The 22613-nt window shown below is 35.6% G+C and overlaps 1 protein-coding gene across 4 annotated transcripts in view; it reads right to left on the minus strand.

Annotated features, from left to right (window-relative positions):
• The window catches only part of PHKB (phosphorylase kinase regulatory subunit beta), a 247904-nt gene that overhangs the window by 190195 nt on the left and 35096 nt on the right, over positions 1 to 22613 (minus strand). For all 4 annotated transcript variants that reach the window (XM_040253597.1, XM_040253598.1, XM_040253600.1 and 1 more), the window contains 4 exons: positions 18523 to 18661; positions 13105 to 13204; positions 4629 to 4736; positions 1305 to 1385 (listed from right to left, as the gene is read on the minus strand). In XM_040253597.1, the coding sequence (XP_040109531.1) occupies positions 1305 to 1385; positions 4629 to 4736; positions 13105 to 13204; positions 18523 to 18661 (428 nt within the window). The remainder of the gene's footprint in view (positions 1 to 1304; positions 1386 to 4628; positions 4737 to 13104; positions 13205 to 18522; positions 18662 to 22613) is intronic.

Genomic DNA, 22613 nt, shown 5'->3' on the forward strand with positions numbered 1-22613 from the left:
ATTAATAAACAGAAGGACTGATTTAGGTGAACTTTGTATTTAGTTAATATATATGTAAGATTGGTCTGATTCCCAACCCCTCCCCCACCCAAAATATTTGAGCACCACTATTTCACAACACTATAAAAACTGAGAACTAGTTGGATGAAATGAAAACATGTAGTTCTTTGATAAATAAAACAGAAGAAACCATAAGTAGTTACTGTTATTTATTATTATTATTACTTATTATTTAGCTATATTTCTAAATAGGTTTTACTTATGTGTATTAAAAAGGTACAGTGGATGTATAAGATTATGAACTACTGGAAGGCAGGGCTACATGTACCAATTTCATAGCACCCCGAGTGCAGTCCAGTGATGACTTTACTGTTTAGTATGATAAACTGTTCTTCATGCATGGATCTTAGGAAAAAAGAATAACTAATACATAACTATATAATATATCTACTCTTTGATAGAATTCTCACTGTATATGCTGGTGGTTTAGGCGCTAAGTGGTGTCTGATTCTTTGTGACCCCATGGACTGTAGTCCACCAGGCTCCTCTTTCCATGGGATTTCCCATGCAAGAATACTGGAGTTGGTTGCTACTTCTTTTTCCAGAGGATCTTCCTGACCCAGAGAGCAAACCCACCTCTCTTGCCTTGCAGGCAGATTCTTTACTGCTGTGCCACCAGGGATGCCCTTCTCATTGTATATACCATCTCAATAATAGCTTTTTACTTCAACTGTGACACAATTCAAAATATGTTAGCATATGGGTCTGTCTGTATGTTTTTTCAAGCATAAGGGCCTATGAAAAATTTCTCAACTTTGTGATAGAGTTATTTTCAAATTTCCTAATAAGAATAAGAACATGATATTTATCTTTTGAAAAAAATTAAGAACTCTATTGAAGTCAAACAAAAATAACAAAACATGATAAATGAGTTTTTACTATTAAAAGGATGGGTTACAAAAAGCAACAAAAGAAAAGAAGACAATAATTCTGAGAAAATCTGGAAAGGCTTTTATTTTTATAGTTACTAAAATTTCTGAAAGTTACAAGGTTTTATTTCAGAATACCTGAAATATAGCCTTCATAGTAGAGTTTTACAACTGTTTCATATTTTGTTTATTTTTAAAGTGCTTTGCATTGATAATATAAAGACTTTTTAACTGAGCATTCAAAATCCGTTATCTGACTATAATGAATTTAAAAATAACCCAATTGACACAATTAAAAATAAGTTTTAAAAAGTAAAAGAAAAAAGGTATTCTCAGAGATGAAATTCAGTACTACAGAATTTGGGAAAATCATACCTCATCAGTGTTGTAGATAATCTGGAGTCCTGAGGAAATCATTTCCACAAGGTAAAGCAGATAGAGGGACACTGCATTTATCTGAAAACCAAAAAACACTACAATAGGTTAAAGAAAACCACAAAAATACTATGTTACAAAATTAAATGTAAAAGCTAAAATTATAAGTCATTTGCTCTTGCAGTAGCATATAGAACTGTTTTCTTTCCTATGAAAAATAAAGGAGCTGTGGATTTAGTTCATAAAAATCTCAGCTTGGTATATAAAACTCTAAAATCCTCAAATTCACTGTGATGGTTATTAACAGCTGATCAGGGGTATTTTTTATGACATTTGCTTTGTAAGATTTATTTTGAAACTGTAGATTTAAGTACTTCTACTTTAGTTTTGTCCCTTGGGCAGCTAAGTAATGTGAATCCAATTCAATTGTGTGTAAATGAAAAAATTATTGGGCAGTAAGACATTAGGACTATGCCACCACAAATAACAGGCAGCACATCCTGTATTCAGAGAACACAGAACTTCTATCAGCAACCGTAGGAATATATTAATCAAACATTTAAAATATATTTATGAAAAAAGTATTCTAAAAATGAGGCTTTTTCTTTTAGTTTATTAGTCTATTAAAGATAAACATTATATGCTCTAAACAAAACAAACAAAAGAAGACAATAATGTCCCCTTTGACCAAAAATAAAGATTCTCATAGAATTCTGAATGGGCTATATACATTTTTTTGAGGAAATAAGCAGTGAAAGATAAATAGCACAACATGGACAAACCTTGAAAACATTACACTAAAAGAAATTAGTTACATTAGACCACACGGTACATGATTCCATCTATATGAAATGTACAAAATTGGCTTGTTCATACAGACAGAAAGTAGACTGGTAATTGCCTTCAGTGGGGGTCTTTGAAGGAGATGAGGAGTGACTGCTAACAGGTACTGGATTTCGTTCTGGGGTGATGAAGATGTTCTACAATGTTGTTTGAACAACTTTGTGAATATATTAAAAAGCTATATACTTTACATAGGCAAATTGTACATTATGTGAATTATATCTCAATAAAGTTATCCAATAAACAAATAAATGAAAAGCAGTGAAAAATTTTCATTTAGCCAGGAAACAATTAACTTGAGGTAAAAACAAAGAGGAGGTAAGACATAATTTTCTTATCATATAATTCTAACCCAGAAGATTATTACTCACTAACAGCCCTGCTGCCTTGTGCTTCGCTGATTCTCCTCCAATCCTTTCTGAATAACAGACAGTTGGGGCAGAAAATTATTTGTGCCCTAGATGCCTTGGATAAAGCAGCTGTGTGCCACCAGGGCCTGCAAGTTGGGGTAACTCTCTCAGGAAACAGGACTATCCTGAATGTCTCTTGACTTCCCAGCACTCAAAGTCCAGTAGGTCTCAGGGTCTTGTCAAGATCCAAGTGGGCCACGTAAGAAAATGGAGGATTCTAGTTTAAGGCGTTTTATAATAGACCAACATTAACTCTTGAGTGACTTTTCTCAGAACATAGTAAGCAAGAGCTTCATCCCATTGGGTCACCCAAATTTTCTCATAGAGCACTGACACTGGCCTGTCAGAAATGATCTCAAAGAAATTTCATTTCCATTGACAGCCAACTATAGCAATATCTCAAGAACTCTCTGCTATGATTTTTAGGAGGCTTCTGTGAGAAAATATCCGTAAGTGGCAAAATGTATGGGACTACCAAATAACTGGCTGACCAGCATTTATTTGAAACCTACTATGTGTTTTTATAATTTGCATCATTGGCTAATTAGTTGATATTTAAAATTCTTTGATGATTTCTCTGTGGTTTCATGCTTGATTTCTTCCCGAATATTTGTAAAAGAACAGTTCTGTATGTTTTCCTTGCTGTTGGAGTTCTCTGACAGTGTGTCTGCTTTCATCATTGGTTTTGATTTCCTGTCTCATCCTGTTGTCTGCTTAGTTGTCCTCAATCCAGACCCCGCCCCCGCCGCTCCCAAGGCTATAGTTTACCCATCCATCTCCCCTCCCCCATCCCCCCACTTGCTCTGGTCATAGCAGTGCTGCGGTCCACAGCGTGTGTTCCCTTAGTCGGGTTTGTGCCTTGTCTTCATGTCTCATTAACTGGTGTTTTTCCCCCATAGCAGTAAGTTGAATTGGTGTATCAGTATGCAGTTACAGGAGAAGGCAATGGCAACCCACTCTAGTACTCTTGCCTGGAAAATCCCATGGACGGAGGAGCCTAGTAGGCTACAGTCCATGGGGTCGCACAGAGTCGGACACGACTGTAGCGACTTAGCAGCAGCAGCATGAGCTAGGCACTAAGTTTAAATTCTGAGATACAAAAATAAATGAATCATTATCTTCTAAAAACTCTATGTCAAAGAGCAAACATATCTGTGAAAGCAAAAGGTACAGAAAACCTAATTATTTGAAAAATTATGACACAGCTGAGCAACTACATATTTATGTACAATTAAATCTCCATAGAACTGGTTACAAATAACTATTAAGAGTTTCTGCTGTGTAGAAATGGGGACACTGAACTTTCTGTGTTTGGAGGAGTCATTTGGAAGTAAGACATTTCAGGTCTCTAGAGAGAAAGGAACTATAAAAAGGATACTCATGTTTTAGTAAGGAATATATGAATAGTAAGTACTCTATTCTAAAGACAACAGAACCAAGTGATGGAGCGGAAGAAAATCCATTAAAGATAAATAGCATATGTAATACTTGTACACTAGACACAAGGCACAGGAGTACACAGATGGGAGAGAAAAAATGAAAACAAAATATGAAGCTTTACAGTGGATTTTGAGCGTATAAAATTTATATTAATGCCTTTTATGCCTTTTGGAATTATTATTTGGTAAGTTTTTAGAATCATTGAAGGCTGATTTATTAAAAATGGACTGTGATGTAACAAAAACTTCTGATTTGTTGTTATATTACTGTCAGTTGTCTTTTATTCCATAGTTCCTAAATATTGAAATCCCTCTAAATTTGATAATGAGCACAAGCTTTTGTCACTGAAAGAGCTGTAGGATCCTTTCTTCTAGATAGTAGTATTATAATCTCTCCAGCTGCCCTTTTTGCTTTTGGACCAAGAACGCAATAATATTTAATGCTCAATCACAATAACTAATTCAGTTCCACTGGGATTTCTTCATTTCATGGTTGACTCTCTACTTGAATTTTGAACAATTAAAGTTTTACAAAATGTAAATCTAATTTTGTAAAAATGTAAATAGCCTCAAACATTCTATGATATAGAGTAAAACTGCAGAAGAAAATGTATATAGTCTTCTCTTTTTACCTGAAGATGACCATATTCCTCATAGGAGAGGATCTCATCTCCTGTATGTACATTGAACACAGAGTGAAGACATGTTGTTGGGCGTGGATCCTGCTTAAATTGCTGGACCTGGAATAAAATATGAAATTTAAATGATGCTACTAATTCACATTCTCATCCAAAATCAGATATTATACATTTTTCAAGAGACTTTTTAATGGGGAAAACTACAGCTTATAGACAGAGGATAGAACAAAGCAGAATGTTACTTTTTCTAAAGAAACAAAATAGATAAAACTCATGATTATTAATGTAATACAGTTAACATGATTGTTAAATATTTAACTGATACTTCACAAATAACTGAAGTATAATAAAAGCTTGTTAATCTATTAGCATTGTCTTTTGTAATGTTTTGCATCTTATTTTAGATTCAAATAATGGTTTCCTCTATGGGACTGGATTTCAGAAACTGCACCCACTGTACTGCTATTTGGAAATGCTTACACGACACTCAATGAAAGAGCGCTTCAGGCCACATTCTAATTCAATAAATTTTCAAAACGCCAAATGCTTTTTCTTTCTCCAAGGATCACAAATTGTAACCATGCTCCTGTCAACATGTTTTCATTTCTTTCACCACACATAATGTCATTACTAAGGCACCAATTCCAAGAGAATATAGGCCATATTTTTACTTACTAACTCAATGTAAAATTTAATCATTTTAGAATACTAATTAAGTATTAAATAACAAAAGGAGACAAACTCCAAGGACAAGCAGATATTAATTCAATTTTGCAAACATCTGCTAATAAAGTTATATCTCAAGTATGCCTACTACTTCCCTGGAAGGATAAGATGAATAGGAACAAAGAATGAATAGAATGATACATCAGTTCAGTTCAGTTGTCATTCTTGTCCGACTCTTTGCGACCCCATGAATCGCAGCACACCAGGCCTCCCTGTCTATCACCATCTCCCGGAATTCACTCAAACTCATGTCCATCGAGTTGGTGATGCCATCCAGCCATTTCATCCTCTATCATCCCCTCTTCTCCTGCCCCCAATACCTCCCAGCATCAGAGTCTTTTGCAATGAGTCAACTCTTCGCATGAGGTGTCCAAAGTACTGGAGCTTCAGCTTTAGCATCATTCCTTCCAAAGAAATCCCAGGGCTGATCTCCTTCAGAATGGACTGGCTGGATCTCCTTGCAGTCCAAGGGACTCTCAAGAGTATTCTCCAACACCACATATCAAAAGCATCAATTCTTCGGAGCTCAGCTTTCTCCACAGCCCAAATCTCACATCCATACATGACCACAGGAAAAACCATAGCCTTGACTAGACGGACCTTAGTCGGGAAAGTAATGTCTCTGATCTTGAATATGCTGTCTCGGTTGGTCATAACTTTTCTTCCAAGAAGTAAGCGTCTTTTAATTTCATGGCTGCAATCACTATCTGCAGTGATTTTAGAGCCCAAAGAAATAAAGTCTGACACTGTTTCCACTGTTTCCCCATCTATTTCCCATGAAGGGATGGGACCAGATGCCATGATCTTCATTTACTGAATGTTGAGCTTTAAGCCAACTTTTTCACTCTCTTCTTTCACTTTCAATCAAGAGGCTTTTTAGCTCCTCTTCACTTTCTGCCATAAGGGTGGTGTCATCTGCATAGCTGAGGTTATTGATATTTCTCCCAGCAATCTTGATTCCAGCTTGTGCTACTTCCAGCCCAGCGTTTCTTATGATGTACTCTGCAGAGAAGTTAATAAGCAGGATGACAATATACAGCCTTGACGTACTCCTTTTCCCATATGGAACCAGTCTGTTGTCCCATGTCCAGTTCTAACTGTTGCTTTTGAACCTGTATACAGGTTTCTCAAGAGGCAGGTCAGGTGGTCTGGTATCCCATCTCTTTCAGAATTTTCCACAGTTGATTGTGATCCACACAGTCAAAGGCTTTGGCATAGTCAATAAAGCAGAAATAGATGTTTTTCTGGAACTCCTTTGCTTTGTCCATGATCCAGCAGATGCTGGCAATTTGATCTCTGGTTCCTCTGCCTTTTCTAAAACCAGCTTGAACATCTGGAAGTTTATGGTTCATGTATTGCTGAAGCCTGGCTTGGAGAATTTTGAGCATTACTTTACTAGCATGTGAGATGAGTGCAATTATGCGGTAGTTTGAGCATTCTTTGGCATTGCCTTTCTTTGGAATTGGAATGAAAACAGACCTTTTCCAGTCCTGTGGCCACTGCTGAGTTTTCCAAATTTGCTGGCATATTGAGTGCAGCACTTTCACAGCATCATCTTTCAGGATTTGAAATAGCTCAACTGGAATTCCATTACCTCCAGTAGCTTTGTTCTTAGTGATGCTTTCTAAGGCCCACTTGACTTCACATTCCAGGATGTCTGGCTCTAGGTGAGTGATCACACCATCGTGATTATCTTGGTCATGAAGATCTTTTTTGTACAGTTCTTCTGTGTATTCTTGCCACCTCTTCTTAATCTCTTCTGCTTCTGTTAGGTCCATACCATTTTGTCCTTTATCGAGCCGATCTTTCCATGAAATGTCCCTTGGTATCTCTAATTTTCTTGAAGAGATCTCTAGTCTTTCCCATTCTGTTGTTTTCCTCTATTTCTTTGCATTGATCGCTGAGGAAGGCTTTTTTATCTCTCCTTCTATTCTTTGGAACTCTGCATTCAGATGCTTATATCTTTCCTTTTCTCCTTTGCTTTTTGCTTCTCTTCTTTTCACAGGTATTTGTAAGGCCTCCCCAGACAGCCATTTTGCTTTTTTGCATTTCTGTCCCATGGGGATGGTCTTCATCCCCGTCTCCTGTACAATGTCATGAACCTCCATCCATAGTTCATCAGGCACTCTATCTATCAGATCTAGTCGCTTAAATCTATTTCTCACTTCCTCTGTATAATCATAAGGGATTTGATTTAGGTCATACCTGAATGGTCTAATGGTTTTCCCTACTTTCTTCAATTTAAGTCTGAATTTGGTAATAAGGAGTTCATGATCTGAGCCACAGTCAGCTCCTGGTCTTGTTTTGCTGACTGTATAGCGCTTCTCCATCTTTGGCTGCAAAGAATATAAATCTGATTTTGGTGCTGAACATCTGGTGATGTCCATGTGTAGAGTCTTCTCTTGTGTTTTTGGAAGAGGGTGTTTGCTATGACCTGTGCGTTCTCTTGGCAAAACTCTATTAGCGTTTGCCCTGCCTCATTCCGTATTCCAAGGCCAAATAAAAGCAGTGACTTTTTTTGACTCTTTGAAAAGATATAAATGATGATAGTATCCGAGTATTCATGATCTTGGCTTGTTTCACTTGGCTAAGGAAGCACATAGAACCATACTCTCTTTTCCATCTTCAAATTTCTTCTCATCCTTAAAGTCTTATCTTAAAAAGATCTTCTTTAATAAAGTCCCTTCTGAACCCCAACTAAAATTCCTTCCTCTGGACCCCCATATCAGGGTGCTTATCCTTTATTTATTTCTCCAGTGTTTTGTTTTTATTCAGTTCTGTTCAGTCACTCAGTCATGTCCGACTCTTTGTGACCCCATGAATATCAGCACGCCACGCCTCCCTGTCCATCACCAACTCCCAGAGTTCACTAAGACTCACATCCATCGAGTCAGTGATGCCATCCAGCCTCATCCTCTGTCGTCCCCTTCTCCTGCCCCCAATCCCTCCCAGCATCAGAGTCTTTTCCAGTGAGTCAACTCTTCACGTGAGGTGACCAAAGTACTGGAGCTTCAGCTTTAGCATCATTTCTTCCAAAGAAATCACAGGGCTGATCTCCTTCAGAGTGGACTGGTTGGATCTCCTTGCAGTCCAAGGGACTCTCAAGAGTCTTCTCCAACACCACAGTTTAAAAGCATCAATTCTTTAGCACTCAGCCTTCTTCACAGTCTAACTCTCACATCCATACATGACTAGAGGAAAAACCCTAGCCTTGACTAGACGGTCCTTAGTTGGCAAAGTAATGTCTCTGCTTTTCAATATGCTATCTAGGTTGGTCATAACTTTTCTTCCAAGGAGTAAGCGTCTTTTAATTTCATGGCTGCAATCACCATCTGCATTAGTTTTCTGTATCTCCCACTATCTTTCAAGCTTCAAGAAGTTATACTCTCCAATATGGAAGCCACTAGCTATATGTGACAAATTGAACTCAGTTCAGTTCAGTTGCCTAGTCATGTCCAACTCTTTGAGACCCCACGGACTATAGCACACCAGGCATCCGTGTCCTTCACCAAGTCCTAGAGCTTGCTCAAAGTCATGTCCATAGAGTTGGTGATGCCATCCAACCATCTCATCCTCTGTCATCCCCTTCTCCTTCCACCTTCAATCTTTCCCAGCATTAGGGTCTTCCAAGGAGTCAATTTTTCACATCAGGTGGCCAAAGTATTGGAGTTTCAGCTTCAGCATCAGTCTTTCCAACGAAATCCAGAACTGATTTTCTTTAGGATTGATTGGTTTGATCTCCTTGCTGTCAAAGGAACTCAGTAGTCTTTTCCAACACCACAGTTCAAAAGCATCAGTTCTCCAGCACTCAGCTTTCGTTACGGTTCAAATCTCACATCCATACATGAATACCGGAAAAATCATAGCTTTGACGATACAGACAATCATATAAAATTTAGAAATTCAAGTTTTCAGTCACAATGGCCCCATATCAAGTGCTCAAAAGCCACATGTGACTAGTGGTTTTTGTACTGTTCAATATAGTAACAGAGAACATTTAGATCATCACAGTAAATTTGTTAGTACTGGAGGGCTAACACACCTGTTCACCCCTCCACGAGCCCTGTATAAACACGTATGTCATGTTATGCATGCATGTTCAGGCCAGCCCTGTTGGACGCTCTCCCAGCAGGCTCCTGTGTCCGTGGGATCTTCCAGGTGAGAACACTGAGTTGTGTTGCCACTTTCCCCTCTAGGGGACCTCCGTGACCCAGTGATTCAGCCCGCATCTCCCGCAGCTCCTGCATTGGTGGGTGTCTTCTTTTACCACTGAGCTACCTGCAAGCCCTCCCTAAGGTTGAAATCAACAAAATTAAAGCCAGGAGCTATCAGCAGATAATCAGAAATGAGAGAATGAGGGTAAAGGTACGGACGTACACACTCCATCTATGTAGTGACCAAGCTATCCTGTGTTAACTCAGAAAAGGTGAGACAGCTACCCCATCTCAGTGTCTGAAACTCCTGGTAACAGTCCCAGGCTACACAGATATAGAGATCAAGGTGGTCACTACTTTCACAGTACCATGACTATTATCTCAAAGCACTGAACATTTTTCTGGGCTCTTAAGACAAAAATGTGGTTAAATTAAAACAAAATATATTTTGCCCACTTGATATGTATCTAAATGGATAAGGTTTTATTAGTTTAATAAAGTGATTGCTGCAGGTGACAAAGCAGTGTTTGTCATTTGTCTTCAAGACACACAAGTACCCATCATTATATTCAATGATTGTGCCAGAGGAAAGGCAACTATTAAGCGATCAAAGATAATCAAACGGTGAATTATATAATTATCCTTTGAGTCTTAAAGCTGTAAAAAGACAAACAGCAAAAGAGACCCAGATGTAAAGAACAGACTTTTGGACTCTGTGGGAGAGGGAGAGGGTGGGATGACTTGGGAGAATGGCATTGAAACATGTATACTATCATGTAAGAAACAAATCGCTAGTCTAGGTTCGATATAGGATACAGGATGCTTGGGGCTGGTGCACAGGGATGACCCAGAGAGATGATATAGGGAGGGTGGTGGGAGGGGGGTTCAGGGTTGGGAACTCATGTCCACCTGTGGTGGATTCATGTCAATGTATGGCAAAACCAATACAGTATTGTAAAGTAAAAAAATAAAATAAAATAAAATAATAAATTAAAAAAATAATAAAATAAAATAAAAGACCCAAATTCAATAAACTTTGAAAATTAATGAAGCATATTGTATACAAAATATACACAAAAAGTACTCTTGAGAGCAGCCAAAACCAAGAAGATGTTAATTAGTATTGTATGATATCTGGCATATGGGAAGTAAAATAAAGAATTATTTATCGAAGTTAGAATTTCTAGATTAAAAGAAATCTAGAATAATGTTTTTCCCTTCTGTATTTTATTTAGACTTTTCCTCAAAATTTTAATTACTGTGAATAAGCAAGTTTATCATTCAGGAAAAGGTACTGAGTATTTTGTGATGCAAAATACTCTTAAAAACATCCTTAATTTATAGGCTTAAAATATACACTGAGGTAGGAAAATCATCTCATAAGGGAATCCAGGAGGAATAAATTTTATAAAAATTTAATGATTTCTCATGAATTAGAAAGTACTTAGGTAGCATTTTCAGGAAATAAATTTTTTATGCAGACAGTTAGGGACAGCAACATTCATAGGCTACTGTAAAGCAGACCTCTATTTTCTAAACTATGAACTACAAATTGAATCGATTTTGAAATCTGAATGCTCCTCTTTAAGTATTAATAAAAATAGGTATATGAACACCTAGAGGTAAAAAATAAGTAATGTTAATAAGTAGAAATTAATACAAGCAGAAAGAAAATAATAGAAATTAGATTGCTCTATATTCTTCAAATCAAGGAAAACTATTCACTTAAATAAATTAAAACATCCTATTTAGGTAGTATTATTAGAAAATACATCAGGAAGCATGCTTTACAATGAGAAGCAAAAAATTTTCACTAAGTCATGACTTTACTTCAGAAGATGAGTTTTAAGGTCAAACAGCACATGAACACTACAAGTACGGTTTACTTTAGTTTTAAGGGAGGGCTAAAAGATAAAAGTACACATTTAAAAGTATTAACAATGTCTACTGCTATGAAATCATGAAGGAAATAGTGAGCACCAAGGTGAAGGTATGGTAGGAGGTAATTAGCTGCGTGCATGGTTTAGTCTTACCGAGTCCTAAGTGCATTGTAGCAATATCTTCTATTCCTACTGTAAGATTATGGGATTCAAGAAAGATTATACCAATAACAGTGTTTTAAAATTTATAAAATTCTACATTTTGTAGTATGCAGAAATACCAAATGTGATCCTAATGTGATCTGTACCTTCTTACAACTCACGTAAGGCAAAAAATGATAATCCTTTGTAATTTAAGGAATTCAAAGACAGCTTAAGTTACATTCAAGTTGTATTCAAAAGAATACCAAACTATGAATACTTGTTAGTAAAGGTGAATAATATTTAGAAAAGGACATGAACAAGATTAAACAAGTCACAAAGAAAAAAATTTATAGTACATCATTTTCTTCCTTTTGATAAACAATTATAACTTAAGTATGTCAACCTGGTTAGCAAGCACATGAAATTCACGGTTCACACAATGTTTTCTTGAGAGAAAAGTTGAATTTACACAAAAGAATTCATGAAATGATAAATGTGAAACAAATAGTAAACTTCTTACACTTAGGAAAAAAACTTTAATCACAATTACTTCAATATGTTACAGAAATTTAATTCAAATATTAAATGTCAATATGACATATTACTTTATTTCAAGCACTGAAAAACCTTTATAATAATAATTTGTAAAGTCAAATCTCAGTAGACAAATTACAGGTTTTTCATATATTTCTATTATCAACTTGTGAATAAATTTACTTTCTGCAAACTAATTTTTTTTGTTGCCATATTTTGGTGACAGAATATATAGGATTTTTTTTTTTTTCTTTTGCATTTTTGACTTCAGGTCAGGTCTTAAAAAATGTGCTATCACAAAAACTTAATATAATATCCATATGATAGAGATACACAAAATATTAAGTGATTAAAATTGCCTGCATTAACTACTGAAGTGTATCTTTTCTAATAAATTATCAAACGTGGGAGTGGTTGTTGAGGAACCATGATGTAAATTTAATAACGTACCACAGTATATTAGGACCTGGAAACACAGAGATGTAGGTAAGTAGAAGGAATATCACATTATATTTGTATAGAGCTTTATAGTTTAAAAAGTTTTATGTACATTGTTTAATTTCCAAAATAATCCTGTAAAGTCTGCTGTTTTCTAAGCCTTTAATTCCCACCCTCTTTATACATAAATGAATGAATTATTATATTTCTAAACTGAAGTTCAATTAGAGTAATGACATGTACAAAAGGAATTTTGATAAGGATTTTCTTATTTAATACAATATTGGTTAGAATTATGCATATCATGAGGTTCTTTAGAAACTATCTGAGCAAACATCAGATGCAAAACACAAATTCAAGCCCAAATAACAGTTCCCAATCAATCTTGCTTAAGGTATTTCTTCAATTTCAGTATTTCAAAACCCTGGGCTGGGAAGGCAGAGCTGTTTTAATCTATCCAGACTGCCCCCAGGACGTGGCTTTACCTTTTGAAAGTACATCCTTCTTCAGAAGATGTTATTGCTATACTGGTTAAATTATAAATTAATCCCTCAGAACGATGTGAGAATTTCAGTCCATACTACAGTGTTTTACCTTATCGGCCTGACGCATGTAGCAGTAGAGAATTCCTCTCATACATTTTATAGCCGAGTGCTCCAGCTCATGGGTCCTTCCCTTGTCATCATCAATGCGCCTGGGTGAGAGAGATAACTCATGAAACAAATTGGAAATGCATTTGAAAAGGAAGCAGAGCTTTTGATAATTAAGTATTTATCTGGCTAATCCTATGTTCTGGTGACAACTACTAATTCTGTAACAGTGAAACTCCATTTTCCCAGCAGATGTAGAAATGCTTAAAAAAAAAATCTCATGATGAAACTGTGCAAATTTCCCCTTGTCTTAAGGAAATAAGTTAATTGTGTTAAAAATAGTGTATAATATTTTCAACACTGACTTGGCTGAAACTTTAAAGGATATTTTTGTATTAGAAAAATCTACCAATGGATTTTTTTTTAAATTCCCCATTCACAGAGCACAGGCAATTTTAAATACCAATCCTTTTAGGTTATGCAATGATCACTTGGATCCAAAGAAGTGTAGATTAAGGTAGGCCCATGTCTTCTTTGGCTTCCCTAGCGGCTCAGACGGTAAAGTATCTGTCTGCAATGCAGGAGACCCAGGTTCGATCCCTGGGTTGGGAAGATCCCCTGGAAAAAGAAATGGCAGCCCACTCCAGTATTCCTGCCTGGAAAATCCCATGGACCGTGGAGCCTGGTAGGTTACTGTCCATGGGATCACAAAGAGTTGGACACAACTGAGCTACTTCACTTTCACTTTCTGTGTCTTGTTTGCTCTGCTATGTGTTTAATAATGCCAGAATGGGCACTTCAGTCAGCAATGCCTTCAAACAAAAATGTATCCAGGACGATACTGATGTATTTGGGCATAAAGTTTTATATTTTCAGGTCTTAGTTTAAAATCAATTGACTACAGTTAACAACTCCTGCTTTAAAAAAAAAAAAAGCTGACACTTAAATATCAAATTAGGTTAAGATGTTTTTCGATCTTTAAGTTACTTTTTTATTATTGATCAGTGGCCTTCCAAAAAGATGTTATCCACTCTTGAAAAAATAAAAGTAGCTTATTCATTGTTTTACTAAATCATAAATAAAATATCTAGCTATCATCCTCACTTGACAAAAAACACTACCTGTTCCCCATAAAAAGTAAACTATAATTACTTCCTCTTTCAATTACAGACCTCATATACCAGCAGTAGAAACAATGATGATCAATTTAATACAGTATGGTGAATGTCAGTAAAAATGTCTATTTGTCATTAGAATATCATTCTTCTTTTCACATGCAGGCTTTAAAGTATAGCTAGTATGATTCTGCTCTGTGATCTTTTTTCCCATGATGTCAGAACCAAGTGTTAACAGGCAAATTATGGAGTGGATAACATTTGACTTGGCACTGATAAAGGAAGGAAACAGCACATCTGGAGTAAAATGAACTCAATGAAATGTTCTGCATATAATTCCCACTTCAGAAAAAACAAAGAAATAATTCAGAAAGAAACAAAATCCAATTTTTCTAAAATTACCTTGACTGCAATTTCTCTGCCCCTAATTTCCACAAGCATTATACCAAGACTAAAATATCCCACAATAATTTAGCCACAATAAAGAATTCTTCTATTTTAATGATGTTTTTATTTCTCCTTTCCTTAGCAAATAATAGTGGTAACCAGAAAAATATTTCTTTTCTGACTTAGAAAACTAAAGAACAGTTGCATTTGAGTAAAAATATTTAGGCAACTAGTATATATCTATTTCCTTTCCTAAGATTTAAAATGAACCTTTTCATCCAAAATAATTCCTCTATTTTCTACCAAGAACTAACAAGCTTTACTGATATACATTCAAGTTTTAATATGATCTAGTAAAATGTTTAATTTAAAAAAATCAGATAAGTAACTTTAATCGATCATAAGCCATGTGGAGATGTTGATTGAATATTTCTATAGTATTAAGTCTTAAGTTTATGTTTAAATCAAAACTTAAAAATATATAACTAGTGAAAAACTAAACATTTAAATCCTATCACTGGTGCATTATTTCCCCACAGTCAAGTTTCAAGGAAAATAAAATGAGAATACTGTTTGGTCATGTGACTTGACTGTTTACAAGGACTAAGCTAGGGCCACCTGTTATATTTAACTCCTAAAATAGCAATAAACCTGACACTGAGAGGGAACAGGCCAACATCTTGCATGAAGTATTCCTCTCTCTCTCTCTTAGACAGTACTGCAGAGTGTCTTACCAATACCTCACCTTGAGTTTTTCTAACATATGCACAGTCTTAAGTGCTTTTTCAAATCAATACTCTTAAAAAAAAAAAAAGCTACTTTTCTCAAACATAAAAAGTAAAGAAAACTAAATTCTGTATTTAAACCCTAAATTAAAGTCATGCTTTTTTTCTAGAAGTAGGAACAAAAAATGCAAAAACTCTACACAGTACTTTTTAGTATAGCATAAAGCACAGGTTTGGGGCTCCCCAGGTGGCTCAGTGGGAAAGAATCCACTCGCCAACGCAGGAGCCGCAGCAGACACGGCTTCAGTCCTTGGGTCGGGAAGTTGCCCTGGAGGAGCAAACGGCAGCTCATTCCAGTATGCTTCCCAGGACACTCCCATGGACAAAGAAGCCTGGTGGGCTAGAGTCCGTGGGGCCAGAAGAGGGTCGGACATGACTGAGCAACTGAGCACACATGCAATGTATAGGTTCAATTTTTCTTTTAAAAGATTTTGTACAATTGACTAGTTTTAGAAACAATTTTAACCTAAATCATATATTTAGGATATTTAGGTTATATCACATATAACCTAAATCAAAGCAATATAATTATTTATAAAATAAAATAATTATAATAGTTATAATTATATAACTAAATATAAATTTTAATTATATTAATTATAATTATATTCATGCAGAATTGTAATGCAATATAGATATAATTATATATAAAGTAATATAAATAGATATAATTAGATATAATGCAATATAATTTTAAACAAAGGTATATTCAGGACTACAACTTGATACGTGTAAAAGACATCTTAAAAAGTAAAACATATTAGTAAGCATTTCTTTCCTCCTCTAAAATAAAACAAAATTACAAAGTGAAACTATAATATTGCATTTAAGAAAAACAAACTATGTCAAAGTGTATTTTACAAATAAGCTATTTCACTGCTTCTTGCTTTTATCCAATTATTTAATTAAATCAAACCATACTCCTAATGTAAATGAAATATAAATGTGCATAAAATAATTATTTTAAGTCCTCAGTACACATGTACATACATACACATTCAAATAGAACTGAGGTTTCAAGAGATTTTTTTACATGACTGATTGAAAACTAATGCAATTAGAAAAATCAAATTACTTCCATTTAAAAAAATTAATGACTTCATATTACACATTCATTACCAATAAGAGATAGATATAAATCCCTGAAAATATTGACAGCTTAATTTTTGACGAATTTTTCCTAATGTTATCTATACGATTTCATCAGCATTTTTAAGTAGAATTGGAAACAGAATTCTACTAATTTTACAACATGGGGCTTATCTAAACAAATCATCACAGCTTAATACTGTGGGTAAAAACGGCTTCATCCTAATTCTGTGGTACGTACTCTTGTGTTTCTCCAAACAGAAGACATTTTGTTTGCTAGTAAACCAAAAAGGTTTTACTTTAACTATATAAGATAAATTATCCAGGGAGTTAGTAAATAGATAGTGTCCCCAGCAAAGAATGGACTTTAAATTCTCTATCAGATTTTTGAAGGCTTGTGGGAAAGGGCCTGTACTCTTGTATTTTTTTTAAGCAATTTTCCCTGAACACTTTATTCAGAAAAATTTCAAATCTATACAAAAGCTACACAACTGCTACAATGAATAAAACTCTACTCTTCACATGGATTCAAGAGCTGATAAAATTAGCTTGAATTCTTTATCTATAATTTATTCTCGGCACTAACACCATACATATTTCAAAAGTATCCCCTAAAAACAAGGACATTTGCCTATGTGACCATAATATCATTATCACACCAAGGAGCTAATAGCATAGACATAGTGTCTAATATATACTGTATATCAAATACAATCCAATTATCCCCAAAATATACTTTAGTTTTTTTTTCATGCATGATTCAATCAAGGTTCACACATTGCATTTGATTCTCATAATCTAGCCATCTTCATACCTATTTTCTAATCTTCTATGATTACATTTTTTTTTATTTTTTTTATTTTTTTATTTTTAGTTTAGTTTAGCTTTTATTTATTTTTTATTTTTTTATTTTTAGTTTAGTTTAGCTTTTATTTTTTTTTATTTTTTTATTTTTAGTTTAGTTTAGCTTTTATTTTTTTATTTTTTTTTAATTAATTAATTAATTTATTTTTAATTTTTACTTTACAGTTCTGTATTGGTTTTGGCATAGATTGACATGAATCCACCACAGGTGTACATGCGTTCCCAAACATGAACCCCCCTCCCACCCCCCTCCCCACAACATCTCTCTGGGTCATCCCCGCACGTCAGCCCCAAGCAAGTTGTCTTATAAGTAGCCACAATCTGGCTTTGTCTGACTTTATTTATGGTAGAGCCATCTACACACTTTGATAAGAAGTAGATATGGGTGATGTGTCACATCAGGGAGCACCTATCTAACATCAGTGAAACACATCAGTGATTTAAGACAGAGTAATCATATTCATGTTAAGGATACAATCTTCAAATCAGAGGCAGATGCATTTACTACCTTTGGAGAATTAATATTCAAAAATCCAATTTTTTAACAGTTAAAATGTATCACTACTGACTACAAGTCAAGACCCACATCGGATATATTAATAATGAAACAAATAAATAAATAATGAAATAAAACAAAGAAATAGATATTAATAATGAAAAAAGAAAACTTCTGTATTGTGAAAAGGTTTATTTTTCTTTTACTTTATAAGAATTTTCTGACTTAGTGATATCCCAATGAAGTGTAATTAGAAAAACACTAAACTGGGGGAAGGAAGGAGAGGAGTTTTGGTCCTGGCTCCATCATTAACTAGGTGTGTCATTTGGGACTACTCTATTAACTACTCTAGGCTCTAGATTCATCATCAATCACTATCAATTTCCTCTATGGTCAAAACAAATCAATTCAATGAGAATGGGCAATTCATTCTATTAAAGACTAAAGCTGATTTACAAACCTAGAGATGAGAAATGTTAGTCACAAAGTCATAAAATGTTACAATTTATCTAATGTAAATGCTCAGGAAAACTGAAAGATTTAGAGGCTGAAAAGGAGACACAAACAGCTGCAGGTCACACGGTGACTCAGAAGCAGAGCCAAAAGATAGCTGTCCAGTTTGTCTTGGGCCTACAAAACCCTACTACCTAGACTTGGAGTTACAAGGAGAAGGCACACCAGCTTACCTGTATGCAAGAGCCAAAGCCCAGGCACCAGCAGCACAGTACAGACTGTCATGAATCTTGGCCTTCTGATCATCACCACATGTTTTAGTGGGAAAGAGACCTGTGGTTGGACTTTGATACAGCAGCAATGTTGACTTGACTGCAATTGAAGACAAGAAAAAGAATGAAAAAAAAAAAAATCTATTTCCCTTGAGCTGAAGGTCTTAAACTTTTTTGGTTTCTTTATCCTACAATTTTATTCTTTCTAAACTTAGCTGCAGCATAAAACTTTTGAAAACATAGAAACAACTCTTGGTAAATAATTCCAGCCTTGGTCGAGATCCACCCAGCATGAAGGGGTATTTTCATTTTTGAGTAAAGAATTCAGCTAATTGGCACATAAAAAATCTTTAGCACATCCCTGTTAATGTCAGTAAGTGTTATAAGGCAATATCAGATACAGAAAAAAAAAAAAGATTAGCCAAAAAACTAAGTATACTCTCAAAAACTAGTTCAATAGGGAAAAATAAAGCAAATATATAACAAAGAGTTGCATACATCTGCTAAATCCAAAGATAACTCAATTCTAGAGAGGCCAGAATCCTGGTTTTCACAGATGACTAATTTGTGCCTGGCCTTCAGAGCAATGTATTCCTCTTATATATGGTACAGGTCAAAGATATGTTTAACATTTCAAAATTGAATTGCATCCTAATATGACATGACAATAGTAAACAAGTAACTATTTTTTGAACATTCCACTTAAGTTAAAGAAGTCTGGAATCAATGTTTTCTAGTCATCGCTCAATCTGCACAGGGATATTTCCAGGACCTGCCATGCATGCCAAAATTCTCAAATACTCAAGTCCCTTATCTAAAATGTCTAGTATAGTAGGCCCTCCATATCTGCAGGTTCGGCATCTGCAGATACAGAAAGCAGACTGTATTAATCTTTATAAAAGAGTCCTAAAATAGAAAAACAGTCAGACTAAAATGACATTTCCTAAAAGCTATTTTATTCCTGTCTAACTATAAATGGATGAGTAATATTTTTCCCTAAAATAAATTAAGTTACTCTAATCTAGACTGGCATATGTCAACTAATTTAGAAGTTTTTCAAAGGTTTAAAGTACTCTGTTCCATCACAGAGATTAAAGAATTAAATTTCTTTTTCTCAGACTAAACTGACATAATCATTATTATGTCTTTCAGAATACCTAGGTATTTATTATTTTTCCCAGAGTGAAAACTGGTCCTCACACTGCAAAGTAAACAGCTGACACTTCTTTTAAAAGGCAGTTTAATTTCTTTAGTTATGGCTACAGAGATAAGTGGGTAAGAATCTTGAACACAATAAGCTGAACTAACATTTTTAAGATTTTTTTTAATGTGGACCATTTTCAAAGTCTTTATTGATTTGTACAATATTGCATCTGTTTTATGTTTTAGGTGTTTGGCCACAAATAATGTAGGATCTTAGCTCCACAGTTGTCTGCTAGCTATATGTGACTAATTCAATTCAGTTCAGTTCAGTCGTTCAGAGTGTTCAACTCTTTGTGATGCCATGACCTGCAGCACGCCAGGCTTCCCTGTCCTTCACTATCTCCCAAAGTTTGGTCAAGTTAATGTCCATTGACTCAGTGAAGCTATCTAACCATCTCCTTGCTCTCCAAGGGCTCTCGAGAGTCTTCTCCAGCATAATATTTTGAAAGCATCAATTCTTTGGTGCTCAGCCTTCTTTCTGGTCCAACTCTCACTTCTGCACATGACTACTGGAAAAACCATAGATTTGACTATACAGACCTTTGTGGGCAAAGTGATGTCTCTACTTTCCCCATCTATTTGCCATGAAGTGATGGGACCAGATGCCATGATCTTAATTTTTTGAATGTCAACTTTTAAGCCATCTTTTTCACTCTACTCTTTCACCTTCATCAACAGGCTGCTTAGTTCCTCTTTGCTTTCTGCCACTAGGGTGATGTCATCTGTAAAACTGAGGTTATTGATATTTCTCCCAGAATCTTGATTCCTCCTTGAGCTTCATCCAGCCCAGCCTTTTGCATGATGTACTCTGCATAGAAATTAAATAAGCAGGGTGACAATATACAATCTTGTTTTACTCTTCTCCCAATTTGGAACCAGTCCGTTGTTCCACATCTGGTTCCAACTGTTGCTTCTTGAACTACAGGAGGCATGTAAGATGGTCTCGTATTCTCCTCTCCTCAAGAATTTTCCACGGTTTGTTGTGATCCACAGTCAAAGGCTTTTTTGTGTCAATGAAGCAGCAGATGTTTTCCTGAAAATTCCCTTGCTTTTTCTATGATCCAGCGCATGTTGGCAATTTGATCTCTGGTTCCTCTGCCTTTTCTAAATCCAGCTTGAACATCTGCAAATTCTGAGTTCATGTACTGTTGAAGCCTAGCTTGAATCATTTTGAGCTTTACCTTGTTAGCATGTGAAATTAGCACAATTTTGCAGTAGTCTGAACATTCTTTGGCATTGCCTTTCTTTGGGATTGGGATGAAAATTGACCTTTTCCAATCCTGTGGCCACTGTTGAGTTTTCCAAACTTGCAGTATATTGAGTGCAGCTATTTCAAAGCATCATCTTTTAGGATTTGAAATAGCTCAGCTGGAATTCCATCATCTCCACTAGCTTTGTTCGTAGTGATGCTTCCTAAGGCTCACTTGACTTCACACTCCAGGATGTCTGGCTCTAGGTGAGTGATCACACCATTGTGGCTGTCTGGGTCATTAAGAGTTTTTAGTATAGTTCTTCTGTGTATTCTTGCCACCTCTTCTTAATATCTTCGCTTCTGTTAGGTCCATACCATTTCTATCCTTTACTGTGCCCATCGTTGCATGAAATGTTTCCTTGATATCTCTAATTTTCTTGAAGAGATCTCTAGTCTTTCCCATTCTATTGCCTCTATTTCTTTGCCCTGTTCACTTAAGAATGCTTTCTTATCTCTCCCTGCTATTCTTTGGAACTCTGCATTCAGATTGGTTTTCTCCTTTGCTTTCATTTCTCTTCTTTTCTCATCTATTTGTAAGGCCTCCTCAGACAACCATTTTGCCTTTTTGCATTTCTTTCTCTTGGGGATGGTTTTGATCACCATCTTTTGTACAGTGTTACAAACCTCCATCCTTAGTTCTTCTGGCACTCTATCACATTTAATCCCTTGAATCTATTTGTCACTTCCACTGTATAATCGTAAGGGATTTGATTTCGATCATAACTGAATGGCCTAGTGGTTTTCCCTACTTTCTTTACGTCTGAATTTTGCAATAAGGAATTCATGATCTGAGCCACAGTTAGCTCCAGGTCTTGTTTTTGTAGACTGTGTGGACTTTTCTCCATTTTCAGCTGCACAGAGTACCAATCTGATTTCAGTACTGACCATCTGGTTGATGTCCATGTGTATAGCTGTCTCTGGTGTTGCTGGAAGAGTGTGTTTGCTATGATCAGTGTGTTCTCTTGGCAAAACTCTGTTAGCCTTTGCCTTGTTTCATTTTGTAATCCAAGGTCAAACTTGCCTGTTATTCCATGTACCTCTTGACTTCCTACTTTTGCATTCCAGTCCCCTGTGATGAAAAGGACATCTTTTTTGAAAAGGACATCTTTTTTTTGATGCTAGTTCTAGAAAGTCTTAAAGGTCTTCATAGAACCATTAGACTTCAGCTTCTTCAGCATTAGTGGTTGAGGCATAGACTTGGATTACTACGATACTGAATGGTTTGCTTCGAAACGAACAGAGGTCATTCTTTCATTTGTGAGACCGCATCCAAGTAGTGGATTTTGGACTCTTTCGTTGACTATGATGGCTACTCCATTTCTTCTAAGGGATTCTTGCCCACACTAGTAGATATAATGGTCATCTGAATTAAATTTGCCCATTCCCATTCATTTTAGTTCACTGATTCCTAAAATGTCAATGATCACTCTTGCTATCCTGTTGGACCACTTCCAATTTACCTTGATTCATGGACCTAACATTCCAGGTCCCTATGCAATAGGAACAATAGTTCCACAACCAGGAATCAAAGCTACACCCTGCACATTGGAAGGTGAAGTCTCAACTATTGGACCACCAGGGTAGTCTCTGAAATAAT

The sequence above is a fragment of the Oryx dammah genome, unplaced genomic scaffold, assembly GCF_014754425.2.
Source record: "Oryx dammah isolate SB20612 unplaced genomic scaffold, SCBI_Odam_1.1 HiC_scaffold_13, whole genome shotgun sequence".
Classification (NCBI taxonomy): domain Eukaryota; kingdom Metazoa; phylum Chordata; class Mammalia; order Artiodactyla; family Bovidae; genus Oryx; species Oryx dammah.